The sequence below is a fragment of the Capricornis sumatraensis genome, chromosome 13, assembly GCF_032405125.1.
Source record: "Capricornis sumatraensis isolate serow.1 chromosome 13, serow.2, whole genome shotgun sequence".
NCBI classification, from domain to species: Eukaryota; Metazoa; Chordata; class Mammalia; order Artiodactyla; family Bovidae; genus Capricornis; species Capricornis sumatraensis.
The window spans coordinates 79,089,711-79,104,789 of NC_091081.1; the positions used below are offsets into that span (position 1 = coordinate 79,089,711).

At 42.6% G+C, this 15,079-nt stretch overlaps 1 protein-coding gene across 1 annotated transcript in view; it reads right to left on the bottom strand.

Moving 5' to 3' along the window:
- The window catches only part of NOX3 (NADPH oxidase 3), a 65,875-nt gene that overhangs the window by 13,073 nt on the left and 37,723 nt on the right, over positions 1-15,079 (bottom strand). The window contains exon 11 of the mRNA XM_068985307.1: positions 3,798-3,944. Coding sequence (XP_068841408.1) covers positions 3,798-3,944 — 147 coding nt within the window. The remainder of the gene's footprint in view (positions 1-3,797; positions 3,945-15,079) is intronic.

Consider the following 15,079-nt stretch of genomic DNA (forward strand, 5'->3'; position numbering starts at 1 on the left):
GACGGAGAGTAAAGCATAAAATACAAGACAAGAGTTCAAGGCTAAGAACAGAAGTGATAGTTGAGGACTGAGACTTGGAAACAAGCAGAAGCCCCGTTATTAGAACTGGAACTCAAGGTCAGAGTTGTATCGGCCTCCAGATTAGAATGGAATTTTTGTGTCCCCACAGCCCTTTTGCTGAGGAAACTGGTTCCAGCAGTGGGTGGAAGAAGAAGCCAGGGACAGTCGATTCCCATTTTGACTAAGTGCCAAATCTAATGAACAACTCGGGCCTTATTCTTCTTGGCTTCTCTACCATGTGGCCAAGCACTGCTTCCTGATTCTATTTTCATTACAAAATCCTAGTCCTTCTACTTCTCTCTGGTTCTTGTTCTGATTCAAGAAACAGTGATTGTTATTTTGTTACCCTATTCCCCTGCCTCCATATGGGAAGACTGCCTTCCCAGTCTCTAGCTCAGCTCTCTGAATCTCTTGCAGACCACTCCTCCCCAAAGAACTTCCATTTTCACAACCCAATTAGCATCAGCTACATAAGTGAATCAAACTTTCTCTCCCAAACTATCATCTTCCTACCTGAGCAGAGGACTGCATCTTAAACTCCCCAAACATATTTCTGGGTAGAATTCTTCCTGTACCTTCAAATTGGCCATCCCAGCTAAAAATGAATTATTACACTTTCAAATAATTTGTGACATCAAGTCACTTCCACCTACAATCATTAAGTGATTGCCCTAGGCAGGCAGAATGTTATGAATCTGAGTACAAAGAAGAAAGAGAGAAGGTCTCCGCTCTGTGAGGAACTGGTCATTGGAGGAAGGGACAGACCATGTGCACAATTGTGCTTAGTCATTTCAGTAGTGTCCGACTCTCTGTGACCCCATGGGGTGTAGCTGCAGGCTCCTCTGTCCAGGGGGATTCTCCAGGTAAGAATATGGGAGTGGGTTGCCATGCCCTTCTCCAGGCGATCTTCCCAACTCAGGGATGGAACCCAGGTCTCCCGTGTTGCGGGCAGATTCTTTACCACCTGAGCCCCCAGGGAAGCCCATGTGCACGAATACTCTGATCTGAACCATCCGTAGTGAACTGGAGACCTAAGTTACCCTCAAGCAATTTTAACTAAGAGAACCGGGGAAGGCCTCTGTGGGAACTGGGCTTTAAAGGATGATTCCATGCAGCAGGCAGCAGGAGAGACCGACAGGGGGCGCTAGTGATGAAGACTCCACCTGCCAATGCAGGAGAATCAACAGACCTGGGTTCGATCCCTGACGGGGGAAGATCCCCTGGAGGAGGGAATGGCAACCCACTCCAGTATTCTTGCCTGGAGAGTCCCATGGACAGGGGAGCCTGGCAGGCTATAGTCCCTGGGGTCTCAAAGAGTCAGACATGACTGAGGCGCTTTAACATTGCATTGAAGGGAAAGGAAAAAGTGTGAGGGGAGATGGAAGCAAGAAAGTCCTCGGTGTGATTGGAGAACACACACTGTTTGGTGGCTCTGGGACCAGTGGCAAATGACAGGAATTGTATAGAACAAGGAGGTTGCTGTCAGGTCAGGGTCAGGGGGTGCCCGGAGGTATTTGCTAAGTTTGGGTATTGTTCAATAGAAAAAAGAGTTTTTTTTCATTTCCGGCCACAATACTCTCCAGCTACCAATCACTGGTGTTCAACATTTGGAATTATATTTGCTCCATATTTCTCTTCCCATGTTCAATTAATCTCCAAACACTGTTGATTTGCCCTTCATAATACCTTTTCCATCTGTCCCTTCTGTTCTTGTCATTCTGCCACTTTGAGGTTGTTGAATTCAGTTTAACAATTGGCTGTTTCTAAAACAGCCTCTTGATTCCTGACTGACAGCATGTACCAATTATTTTGTCCTGAAATTTAAGCATCTCGAGAATTTCCAACATGTCATGGCAAAAATTTAAGAACGTGTCGATTTTAATTTACTATTTTCAGAAGAAAAGTATCTTTTACAGTGTACTTTTGGAAGTGGCAGGGATGGGATGGGGCAGAGCTGTGTTGTCACAGAATCAAACAGAGCCTGCATCTTGCACCTTCAAATGACTGGGATTGCCTAGGTGGACACTCAAAATCAATCCACCGTAAAAGCAGAAGAGCAAGCACCGGACCAGAAAGCAGAAGTCAAAGGCTGTGTTTGCACTTCACCAAATGGATCACTAGTCAAAATCCCACTTGAAAGAAAAGTGTTTTTCTGGAAAATATAATTTACACTATTTAATTCATGAAGGTGTTTTGACTCTAGTTCCCAAGAAATCTCTATTTCAAAGAACCCCAGAGGAATAAATATTTAAGGCTGACTGCAAATAAGACCCTAAAAAAAACATTTAGCAACTGAATCTCATGCAAAATCTTATTCACTTTCGGAAACACAGAGTCAAATTACAGTGATATTCTATAGGGCCAAAGTGCGTGCGTGTGTGTGTGTATATACGTGTGAAAGAGAGAGAGAGAGAGAGAAAGACTCAGGAGTGCACTCATTTGTAAATTTAGTGACTGATGCAAATCTCTGGCTCAAACGTGCTTTCCTTAAATATCTACAGTAACTGTCACAGAAGTGCTGATTAGGACATAAATGTCATAGCCTCGTAATCACTTCATCACTTCATTGTTAGCTTCCGCATTAGAGAAGTTTCAGTGTTAATAGTATTGAATGACAACTGCTACATTTTAAATGTTTTCTAACTTCCCTCATAGCTCAGTTGGTAAAGAATCTGCCTGCAATGCAGAAGACTTGGGTTGGGAAGATTCTCTGGAAAAGGAAATGGCAACCCACTCTAGTATTCTCACCTGGAGAATCCCCCGGACAGAGGAGCCTGGCAGGCTATAGTCCATGGGATTGCAAGAGTTGGACACAACTTAGAGACTAAATCACCACTACAGTAATCACTTCATCACTTCATTGTTAGCTTCCACATTAGAGAAGTTAGAAAACATTTAAAATGTAGCAGTTGTCAGTCAATACTATTAGCACTGACACACTACCATAGCGCAATATTTTGATATATAGTACATTAATTTTGGTAAACCTAATTATAATGTGGCGTACCCACTCCAGTGTTCTTGCCTGGAGAATCCCAGGGACAGAGGAGCCTGGTGGGCTGCCGTCTCTGGGGTCGCACAGAGTTGGACACGACTGAAGCGACTTAGCAGCGGCAGCGGCAGCAGCAGGAGCAGCAATACATATTAATGGACAAGACAGACCACCTGTTCTAATGGAAGATCATTTTGATCTTAGGTGTATAAACATGCATGCGAGCAATTTCCAAGAATGCCTTAAGAAAAATAAATCTCTAGATAAATCATATATTCATATTTATTTTCTGTAGGAACAATTATTTTTTGTAGGAAACTCACAAGTTTTACAATACAAAATGCTGAATGTCAACATCTGCGAATTTTTTGTTTGAACAGCTCAAAGCATAGAATTAGAACAAATTGAGAGCTCAGGACAACAGAGCTAATCCACAACGTCTGCTTGACAATACTAAATTTCAAAGGCAATTTCCAATGACGTAATTTTTCTTGAGTTTCCAAACTTGGAATCTTCTCACCTTGATCAAGTTCTTTTCCAATCTCCTTTTCTGTTCCTTTTATTGCTATAATGTGAATAGCTCTACACTGGCTTTATTTTATTCTCCTCTTTTCTTTTAAAGAACATAAAAACAATACTTTTAGGATACCTGATAATCGTAGAGTTCACTACTGAAATTATTCCTCTTTGCTCTATCCCATGACACAAATTAGAGAATATTGCCCATTCTGAATCTTGTCAATACCTGGTTTTCATCCCAGCCAGTAAGGAATATATGATAACTCAGAAAGTGAGCTTGCCCTTGCTCACTCATCTTTGTTTCCAGTGAGAGTAAGAGGTCAGCAAACCACTCAAAGGCTCCTGGGTCTCTGCAAATCCAATAGAAGTACACCTGTCAAGAGAGAGGGCGAGAAAGCAGATTGGTCTATCTTTTCATGATATGCCAATAATCGCAGACTACTTAGCCTCCATTAGATTATTTGAGCCCAAATGGGTACTTCTACAAAATAACATGCTTCTCTCTGCCAGTGAACAGTCACACTGTGATTTCTTTAGAGAACACTCACCTTGTGTTTGAAAAGGCCCAGAATGAATTCAGAGTCAGGAGCCTGTGGGTTGTTGCCAGTTTCTCTGGATGAGGATCAATTTACCCCATTCCTGGGTGTGCTGTGTCTGAACGAGGTTAATAATCATAACTAGCTGTGCCTTTCACTGCTTCCTAAAGGGGGATAAACCATTAGACCAATCCTATTCATCTTTACTTATGGTCTAAGTTCTGGATTTGGACCTTCTTCTCCAGAGACCCAAAGACTTGTTCACTAACTGACTTCACCAGTCATGACCTCTAGAGGGTGAAGAGTATGGTAACTGCAGAATCAACCTTGCAGACCAGAAGTTTGCTCTCAACCAGACATATTAATGTCCAAGGAGGCTGGTGCATGGCGGCAGTGGTCTTGTGTCATCTGCTATAATGAAATGATGTTGAAGAACATTTCTTTCTTTCTTTAACTCTGTGTTTAGCAAAGGGCATGTGACAGGTAGCAGTCTGGGTTTGCTAAAACCAAGGCTCAGCTTTGTACTTTGGGTTTCAGATAATGATATCTAGAAGAAACCATAGGAGATAGGTCTATTAATTCTCCTATTTTTCTCACATTCCTACTCACTACTGCCTACTCTGCTCTTTGTTGCACGCCCTCCCCAAAGAGATGCTGCTCAACAAGACAGAGGAGAGGGCCAGCCTGATCTCCACCAGGAAATATCGCCTCCAATAGCCAGTGTTCTCGCCCTGCGCCCGGCCGCCCCCCCACCCCCAGCCTGCATCTCACCATCATCACACTGTGAATCTTCCAGACGAGATTTAATTAGCAGATCATATTCATGAGGAAAAGAAAAATCACAGAATGTGTTTCAAGGCTAAGCATCTTGCCTATTCTCTCCAGGTTTGTGCAGGAATTTATTAAATTAATAGTCAAGAACAAAAGCTTAGAGCCTGCCTATTTGTTGGACAGTTGCTGCTTGGAAGGGCACTTGGAATCTTAACCTCAGGACAAACAATAGCTCCTAGGTGTGTTCCCCACTCCCAGCCCAAGACGAGCTTCTCCTCAGTTTTGTCTCAGTCCATGGGCCCCTCTAGTGATCGTGTTCATCTACCAATGCCTACCCTATGTCAAGAGTGTTCTTGGCACTGGAAGGAAGAGCAGACAAAAGAGCCAATAATTCCCTGTCCTCATGGAGCCTGCATTTTAGAGGGAGAAAAAATGATGGGAAATATAGGCCACATCAGAGGGTGATTGGTCCTATGGAGAAATGAAGACAGGCTGGAATGTCCTGCAGGATTAAGTCAAGGAAAGGGGACATTTGAGCCCGGCCACGGAGGAAGTTGAAGGGTTGGGAGAGGAACGGAGTACAGAGGTCCAGGGCAGGAGCTCTCGGGTGGGCGGGGGTGAGGGTAAAGTGAGGTTGCTGGAGGCAGCAAGAGGTGAGGTCTGAGGGGAAGGCAGGAAGTGCGGACGGGGGGCTGTAGGGCCATCTTGACTTGTACTCTGAGTGATGGGCAGACACCGCAGGCCGCTCAGCAGGGGGAACGACATCATCTGAGTAAGGACCCTGGGGAAGGACCACTCTGGCGGCATCCTGAGGATGGACTGGGGGGTGTATGGGGGAGAGGGAGCGGAAGGAAGGAAGAATGGAGGCCGGGAAGCTGACTTTATGTCCTATGAGGGTGATACTGCTATCCTCTTTCCACTTTGTGAGGTGTCTCATTTAAATTATTATTTCCAAATCTCAGCCCCCAGCCTTTGACTCACTGGGCTCCCCGTGGAAATGAAAACCCTGACTGAATTTAATGCCATTCTCATCTATGATCCTTCTCCTCCCTGCCCCTGGTAGGTTGTTTTATCTGAGAACATTAATGGTGGCATTTGGTATAAAACAAACATCATTGACTTATTTTCTACTATTTTCACTTTTTAAGAAACATGCTAAAAATATACTCATCTAGGAAATAAACAAAAGTATTAAAAAAAAAGAACTTCTCATTTCAAATCCAGTTCCAATCACCCTTACTTGAAAAACAGTCACATCTCAGCTTCCTCCACTTACTGACCCTTATTCTTTCAAAGAGAAATCATTCCTGTCCTTGCTTTCTTGTGGCTTAGCTGTGTGTCAGTGTTCTGAGGGTTTGCCAAGCCTTTTATACTTTTCTGCTTCCTTGTAATGGCTTTGTGTGTTTTCCCCTCTGTAATTGACTCATCGGTGACACTGGGCGGCTTTGGTGCAGGAGGCAATGGAAGGGCACTGAATGGGCCCAGGAGAAGTGCTTCAGGCAGAAAAAGGGAGAAAACGGACTTTGAACGGAGGCAAAGCGTATTTACTTTGCCTCCCTTTCATCTTTCTAATGTTGAGGGACGCTCGCTGTGAAGGGACAAACGGTCCCACCTCTGCATTTCCTCCCGTAGGAAGGGTCTGGTCAACGCTAGAACAAATGTCCCAAACAATAGGCTGCACGTCTGTGATCTGTGCTTCCCAACCCTCACCCCGCCCCAGTCTCCAAAAATAAAACCACCCTAAAATCGGTTACCTGAATAAAGCATGGCTTCCAGGATTCTGTAGTGAATAACAGAGGCCTAAAATACCTCAGGTAACTTTAAAAGGTTTTGTTGCACAGAAAGTCGTCCTCAGTAAAATGATGAAAGTTCTGAACTTTTGTAGTAATGAAGTTCTTTCTTTTATAGGACTCAGCCCACACATTGCTGCAGACCTAACGGATCTGCAGATCCCCAGATGTGATAGGGGACAGCTCCAGGATGGTGTCACGGAGTTGGGGAACTCTGTGCGCATGTGGCCTGCCACAGGCCTTTGCTTTCACTTTGTTCCCGGCATGAGCCACCAGACAAACTCCGTCGCAGCCAATCTTGGGGTGCCTGGGTCCCAGCTCCAGCCCACCCCTAGCTTCCCTGCAGCCTGGGCTTCTCTTTAGGAGTGTTTGAACCAGGTCATCTGGACCCAGTGGGAAATGGCCCTGTGCTATTTTTGGATACACAATTCTAGAAAATGTATTAAGGAAAGCTACTTGTCTACTTTACTACCAGAGCTCCAGACTCTTCCATCAGAGGTTCTCATGCCATGGCCTCGTTAGTTACTCACAGACACAGAACACGGCAGAGGACACACCCTCAAATACAACCTTTAGACCCAAATCGATTTCCTGAGGGTGGAATGGGGCTAAAAATTATCTATCTATGACCCAGGGTCCCTCCAAGGGGCTTTTTCCTTTCCAAGAAGGGAAACTGCACATGAGGGTGCAGGTTGAAGAAGTAGTCCAACACGGTAACTAAACATTGGGAACCAGGGAGTCCTCAACCTGTCCTCGTTTCCTGACTTCACTACCTTCAAGCAGCTTATGTAATTTGAGCCTAGATGATCGCATACGAAAAACAAAAACAAAAACAATGAACAATAACTCACAAGATTATTTTGAAGATGAAAGGGTAGGTTTCACAGAAGCATTCAGCTCTAAGGATAATGGATACAGTAAGTGCTCTGCCATGTGAGATGTGAGCTGAGATACTGCCGCCATCTCAGTGGTGTTTGGCAGAGCTTACAGAATGAATACCACATGATGGTATTAGAGAGCAAAGGGGTCATCTGCCTTACTTAGGGGTCTGTGTCCCCACCGTCACTCCTGAATTCTAAAGATGGTGGTCATCCACAGGAGGTGAAACCCAATTTTATCTCCAGCACCAGCCTCCAAACCTCAGCAGTGCCCATAATCATGCAGTTCTGAAAGAGGAACCCATTCACTAGTGAAAGGTACCTCAAGCTCCATGTGCTCAACACACAGAAAGGTGATTGATAGGGTGCTGGGTTGACCTCCTCCCCCAGGAGGCCAGGGGAATTGCACCGTGAACTTGCCTCCTCCTGGGCAGCACCCTATGTTCCCCACTGTTGCGGACTGAATGTCTCTCTCCCAAATTCATGTGTTGAAAGCTTAACACCCAATGTGATAATTGTGTGGCCCTTAAGAGATGGCTAGATTTAGATGAGGTCAGGAGGGTGGGCCCCCATGATGGGATTAGTGCCCTTATACGAGGAGGAAGAGACCTCAGCTCCCTCTCTCTGTCATGTGAGGACATAGTAAGAAGGTGGTCATCTGCAAGCCAGGAAGAGTCCTCCCAGAACCCCAGCATCCTGGGCTCCGATTTCAGACTTTCAGCAAAATCCCGATCATCCTGGACTTTGATTTCAGGCTCCCAGCCTCTAGACCTACGAGAAATGTTTGTCGTTCAAAGCCACTTAGCCTTGGTATTTTGTTATAATAATCTGAGCTAACATTCCACACTTCATGAAACATTAACAGAACTGGTAGAAGCTCCAACCGAGGAGGGTGATGGAGACTTTCCATGGAGGGACTCATGACTATTTTCCAAAAAGAGAACCATTGTCTCTGAAAAGATAAAGACTGAGACTGATATTTAGAAAACATAATGCCTCCTCAATAAATGGTAACTATTATTGTCCTGGTTTTTTTATTTTGTGGTTTCTTTTGCCAAGGTCATCCTGGATGAAGACAATAGCAAACAGATTTTGAAGCAACTCGTTCTTATCGAGAAGCTTCCCTAACATGGCTTCCACATGAAGTTTTAAAGAAGTAAAATTATAAGACTATTTTTCCCATTATCCATTATAAGACTAAGACCAGCCTTTGTTAATCATGTTAGCTCTTGAAAGTGAAAGTGTTAGTTGCTCAGTTGTGTCCAACTCTGTGACCTCAAGAACTGTAGCCCACCAGGCTGCTCTGTCTATGGGATTTTCCAGGAAAGAATACTAGAGTGGGTAATCATTCCCTTCTCCAGGGGCTCTTCCTGACCCAGGGATCAGACCCAGGTCTCCCGCACTGCAGGCAGATTCTTTACCATCTCAGCCAACAGGGAAGCCCATAAGAGGTTTTCTGAAAGCCATTACTGTTATTGTTAACTGTTTCATGTCTATGCTGCTGCTTTGCCTTGTGAATGGGGACTGAACTTCATTGTGCCTCAGTTTGTTCTCATTATAGTTAATAATACTTGTTAGACAACCAGAATGTTCATTAATACTAGAATGATTAAATCAATTGTGAGGTAGTCATACTACAGAATTCACTGAAGGCACTAAATAAAATAAAATCAATAAATAGGCATTGACACTTGAAGGAGCTCCAGGCCATGTTAGAATGAAAAACAAAAACATAAATGCACATCTTTCTCTCTCTCCTTCCTTCCCCAGCCCCACATCCCTATTGTAATACTATACAAAATAAACATAGGTGTGTAGGTGTGTGTGTGTACACAAATTTGCAGGAAAGGAATGAAATAAACGGTGCTTGACTGTTTCAGATGAGAACCCTGGAGAGTCAAGTGGTGGTAGTGGTTAGTTTGGGAAGGAAGGTGACTGAAGGGAGATTTTTGGTTTTTTCAAATTGCTAAACCAATTTATTTTTAAGCAGAAATGAGTTTCTTAAAAACCAGCTAAATGAAGATGATGTGTTTCATCTCAGGTTCCCAGAACAGTGTACTTTCCTCTCTTTAAAGCCATACTTACATTCATTTTTTTTTAAATTCAAGTGTCATTGATTTACAATGTTGTGTTAATTTCTGCTGTATAGTGCAAAGTGATTCAGATATATATATATATATATATATATATATATCCCTGGAGAAGGAAATAGCAACCCACTCCAGTATTCCAGTATTCTTGCCTGGAGAATCCCATGGACAGAGGAGCCTAACAGGCTACAGTTCATGGGGTCAGCAAAGAACTGGACATAACTGAGCAACTAACACACACACACACGTACACACACACATACATGTATACACACACACACACATATACGTCTATATTCTCTTTTTGATTCTTTTCCATTATGGTTTATCTAAGGATAATGATTGAATATAGTTCTCCATGCTATACAGTGGGACCTTGTTTTTATCCATTCTATATGTGATGGTTTACATCTACTAACCTCTCAAATCCCAGTCCAGTCCAGCTCTCCCCCAGCTTCCTTGGCAACCACTGATCTGTTCTGAAGGGGGAGTTTTTTTTTTTTTTTTTTTAAGGGAGATTTTTGAGTGAGTATTTTATTTGAATCTTTTACAGGAACCCTGAAGTCATGTATAGCGTGTGTGATTAATAAACCAAGATATTAAAAATATTAATACTGGTCACTTCCACCACAGGGCAATGGAGAGGCCTTCTGGGGAACTGCACTCTTTTGAGGGCGCCTAGTGAAAGATGAAAAGCACGTGTGTCTCCTGGAGATGCAAGCTGGCTTCGTGCTCCCTGGTTCAATTTATCAGAACACTCAGCGGTTCTCAGAGATGATCAATTCCAGGAGTAGCCAGAGTACCAGGGTGAGGGAAAGTGAAAGTAAATAATTTCTCAAGCTAAACAGATTAAATTAAATGCATTTTTCATTCATTAGAAAAGGGAGCAGGCCCTCCTTTGTTTTATTAATATATTTAAGGAGAGTATGGATTTTTGCCTTTCTTGGCCTCTTTCCCTTGTTCCCAGTGGCCCATGCTGTCTTTTTATTTGAATTATCTGTTTATTATATTAGGTTAAGAACCCAAAGGCCATTTTGCATGGGACACACTATAAATACCCATTATCACGGTTATGTATTATCGAGCTGATGAAGGAAGACAATTTATGAAGAGATTAGATTATCTCAGTTTTTCTAGAATCTATTTTATTATCATGTGAAGATTACATATGCACTTAAGAAAATGAACCACATCCTTCCGTTGGCCATCCTCTCGTTCTGACTGCACGGCTGTGATACCAGAACCAAATGTGGAGGCCAGTGCGTGTATGTCAGCACTTGCCCCCTCCCTCCTGTTTGTACACACCTATTCCATTCATCATTTTGACAGTTTGTACAAGCAAACTGTCCTAATTTTTTTCAAGAGCTCTTTTCACAAATTGAGTGTGATGTAGAATTAATCATCCCAGTTGGGCATGAGTTGGGGTGCGTCTACTGCCAAGGGGCATTTTTACCCTCAGCTTCCTCCATATTGTATCACAGAGACTTCCTAGCCGCTTAGACCCCCTTCCCTCATTCCCTCATCCTAAAGGAGCACTACGTTCTCATCTGCCCTCAACTAAGTGAAGTTGGCTCTTACTGTCGGGTTGAAAATATTCCTTTAATATATTACAACTTTTACCCATCTTCTTCACAGCAGAGCATTATTATATTTATTGCTATTTTGCTTCCTTGGGAAGTCTCCTCCTAACCACTTCTCTCTCTTCCTCTGCCCGTTCTCCAGACTATTTTTTAATAAAAAACACAGCTCGAAAGAAATTTGAAAAATGCCAGCTTCAAACAAAAAGTGCTGCTTATGACCAAAGAAGAAGCAGGAGTTCCATTGGCTATTCTCTCACATTTTACTTAGAAATGTTCTGGAATAGCGTGTCAGAGGAGAAGGATAAAGAGATGCAGCTTGCAATGGTCACAACTAAAATAGCGTTGGTGCAAATTTTTGACTATAGACTTGCAACAATAAGGCTTGTATGTAAAAAAAGTCTGCTTTTATGCCAACTGGTGTTTTACACAAAAAGAAGAAAATCCCCACCAATCACGTTTAACTATTTAAGCTTAAAATTTCAGCTTTACATCTCTATGCTGTTTTTTCCCCTTTCCTTGTTGCAAAACAGAACGCTGAAAACTATGGCCCAGATCTATAATTGTGAAGACGTAGCTAGATAAGAACGCACTGCTTTGCTCCGCTGCACTCAAAAAATTATAGAGATGCTGACAGTTTAGTGGAAGGAGTAGTATTTATATCTCAAAGGCATGTGGGTGGCCCTGATGAATATTAGTTATATAAGCCTAATGATAGCTGTATTCAAACAAACACAGCATTGCTTTAAAACAGAGAAATTTCCTAAACTTTTCTCAAGCGTGCAGATTTTGAGGAAGTAGATCTCAAGTGTTATTTTCAGTTTAAACTTTCAATAGCATGAAACCTCACTTCTTTCCTAAAAGAGCTTTGAAATCAGAAGCACAATCTCCTATCCTGATCCAGTAGCTAGCCAGGTGGGGAATTTGGACCAGTCACTTGCCACTCTGAGTATTGTCAAATACCAAGCTGAGAGGTTGAACCCTTCAGTTGCATTTGGCTTCTTTTCTCTCATACACTACAACCTCTAGGATGATTTTCAGCTGAGGCTTGTCCAATATTACCCTCAGCTTTTATAAGTCATGAAACAATTGTGTTTTATTTCCAATTCCATGGTTTCTGTTTTTTGGACTAGAGATCAAAGTTCTTGTTTTATGGTTTCGTGATCATTCCTTTGCCTTCCCACTGAAACAGCCTTAAGAAAACCCATAAACAAAACCCATAAACAGGGCCCATGAATAATAATGGAATGGTGGGAGAGGAGACAGTATTAAGATTTTGTGGGATCCTATAAGGACTTTAAGATTCTGTGGAATCTTAGAAGAATTTTTTCTATTTATGATAAAATAATTGGAATGCATTATTTTAATTATAAAGTTACTAAACATTTTGTTTAAATAAAAAAAATGATTCTCAGTAACCTAAAATTTTACAGAGAATTGTGAAGAAGCTATTTTTTAATTTTTGGGGGCATGTAGACACTTATTTACTTACTGGTTTATTTAAAATTTATAGTGTGTGCGCATGTATAAATATATATATATGTGTATATATTTATATATAGATATATACACACATATTTAATTGTAAAGATATCCAGAGTTAACACACTCAAGGACTTCAGAATCTGTTAAGGGAAATAAGGTAATTTGTGAACCTTAATACAAAAAAGAAAGATAAATGATATGAAAGGGGAGCACAGGGGTAATGGATGTTGAGAAAAGGGTCTGGCATTATGAGTTTGATATGTGGAGAGAGGTTCAGTTCAGTTCAGTTCAGTTCAGTCACTCAGTTGTGTCCGACTCTTTGCGACCCCATGAATCACAGCACGCCAGGCCTCCCTGTCCATCACCAACTCCCGGAGTTCACTCAGACTCACGTCCGTTGAGTCAGTGATGCCATCCAGCCATCTCATCCTCTGTCGCCCCTTCTCCTGCCCCCAATCCCTCCCAGCATCAGGGTCTTTTACAATGAGTCAACTCTTCGCAGGAGGTGGCCAAAGTACTGAAGTTTCAGCATTAGCATCATTCCTTCCAAAGAAATCCCAGGGCTGATCTCCTTCAGAGTGGATTGATTGGATCTCCTTGCAGTCCAAGGACTCTCAAGAGTCTTCTCCAACACCACAGTTCAAAAGCATCAATTCTTCGGCACTCAGCCTTCTTCACAGTCCATCTCTCACATCCATACATGACCACTGGAAAAACCATAGCCTTGACTAGATGGACCTTAGTCAGCAAAGTAATGTCTCCGCTTTTCAATATGCTATCTAGGTTGGTCATAACTTTCCTTCCAAGGAGTAAGCGTCTTTTAATTTCATGGCTGCAGTCACCATCTGCAGTGATTTTGGAGCCCCCCAAAATAAAGTCTGACACTGTTTCCCCATCTATTTCCCATGAAGTGATGGGACTGGATGCCATGATCTTGGTTTTCTGAATGTTGAGCTTTAAGCCAACTGTTTTCACTCTCCTCTTTCACTTTTATCAAGAGGCTTTTTAGTTCCTCTTCACTTTCTGCCATAAGGGTGTTGTCATCTACATATCTGAGGTTATTGATATTTCTCCCAGCAATCTTGATTCCAGCTTGTGTTTCTTCCAGCCCAGCATTTCTCATGATGTACTCTGCATAGAAGTTAAATAAGCAGGGTGACAATATACAGCCTTGACATACTTTTCATGTCAGTATGAGTGGGCTTGGCACGTAGTTGCTGTTGTTCAGTTGCTCAGTCATGTCTGACTCTTTGTGACTCCATGGACTGCAGCACAACAGGCCTCACTGTCTTTCACCATCTCCCAGAGCTTGCTCAAACTCATGTTCATTGATTTGGTGATGCCATCCAATCATCTTATCTTCTGCAGTCCCCTTCTCCTCTTGCCTTCAGTCTTTCCCACGATCAGGGTCTTTTCTAATGAGTCAGCTCTGCATCAGGTGGCCAAAGTATTGGAATTTCAGCTTCAGCATCAGTCCTTCCAATCAATATTCAGAGTTGATTCCCTTTAGGATTGATATCTTTGCAGTCCAAGGAACTCTCAAAAGTCTTATCCAACACCACAGTTCAAAAGCATCAATTCTTTGGCACCCAGCCTTCTTTATGGTCCAACTCTCACATTATACGTAACTATTGGAAAAACCATAGCTTTGCCTATGGCACATAGTAGATGTTGAATAAATACTCATTGAATGAATAAGTGAATGAGAGTGAGAAATACAATCCCACCACATTCTGCATGTGAAGCACAGTATGACTGTTAGTGTGATGAGAACAATGAAGCAATGAGCCTTCTGGGTAAATCGGTTTGACTTGGTAGACAGTAAGAGCAAAGGGTTTACAGAGACAGAAATCAATATAAACAACAACAGAGCTCTGCAGTGGGCTTCACATGTGTAAACAGTATCTGTTTTGCTTGCTTTATGCTCTAGACTGAGTGCTTGTGTCCCCTCCCCCAAATTCAAATGTGGAAACCGACCCCCACTCCCCGTTTGGAAGTGAGGACTTTGGGAGGTGATTAGGTCAGGAGGGCGGAGCCCTCTTGAATGACATTAGTGCCCATTAGTGTCCAAGAAACTCCCTTGCCCACTTCTGCAGTGGGAAGTTAGAGCTAGAAGATAACCTTTCATAAACCAGGAACTGGGCTTTCATCAGGCAATGTGTTAACTTTGGACTTCCCAGCCTCCAGAACTGTGAGAAATACATTTCTGTTGCTTAAAGCCACCCCACCCATGGCATTTTGTTATAGCAGCTCAAACAGAGCAAGACACTTAGTTACACTTAACTGTGGTATAAAGAAAAGAAGATGGGATTTGTTAATAGCTTAAGAAGAACCGGGATTCAAGCTCTCATTCTGTTATTGATTAGCTTTCTGTGCTTCTG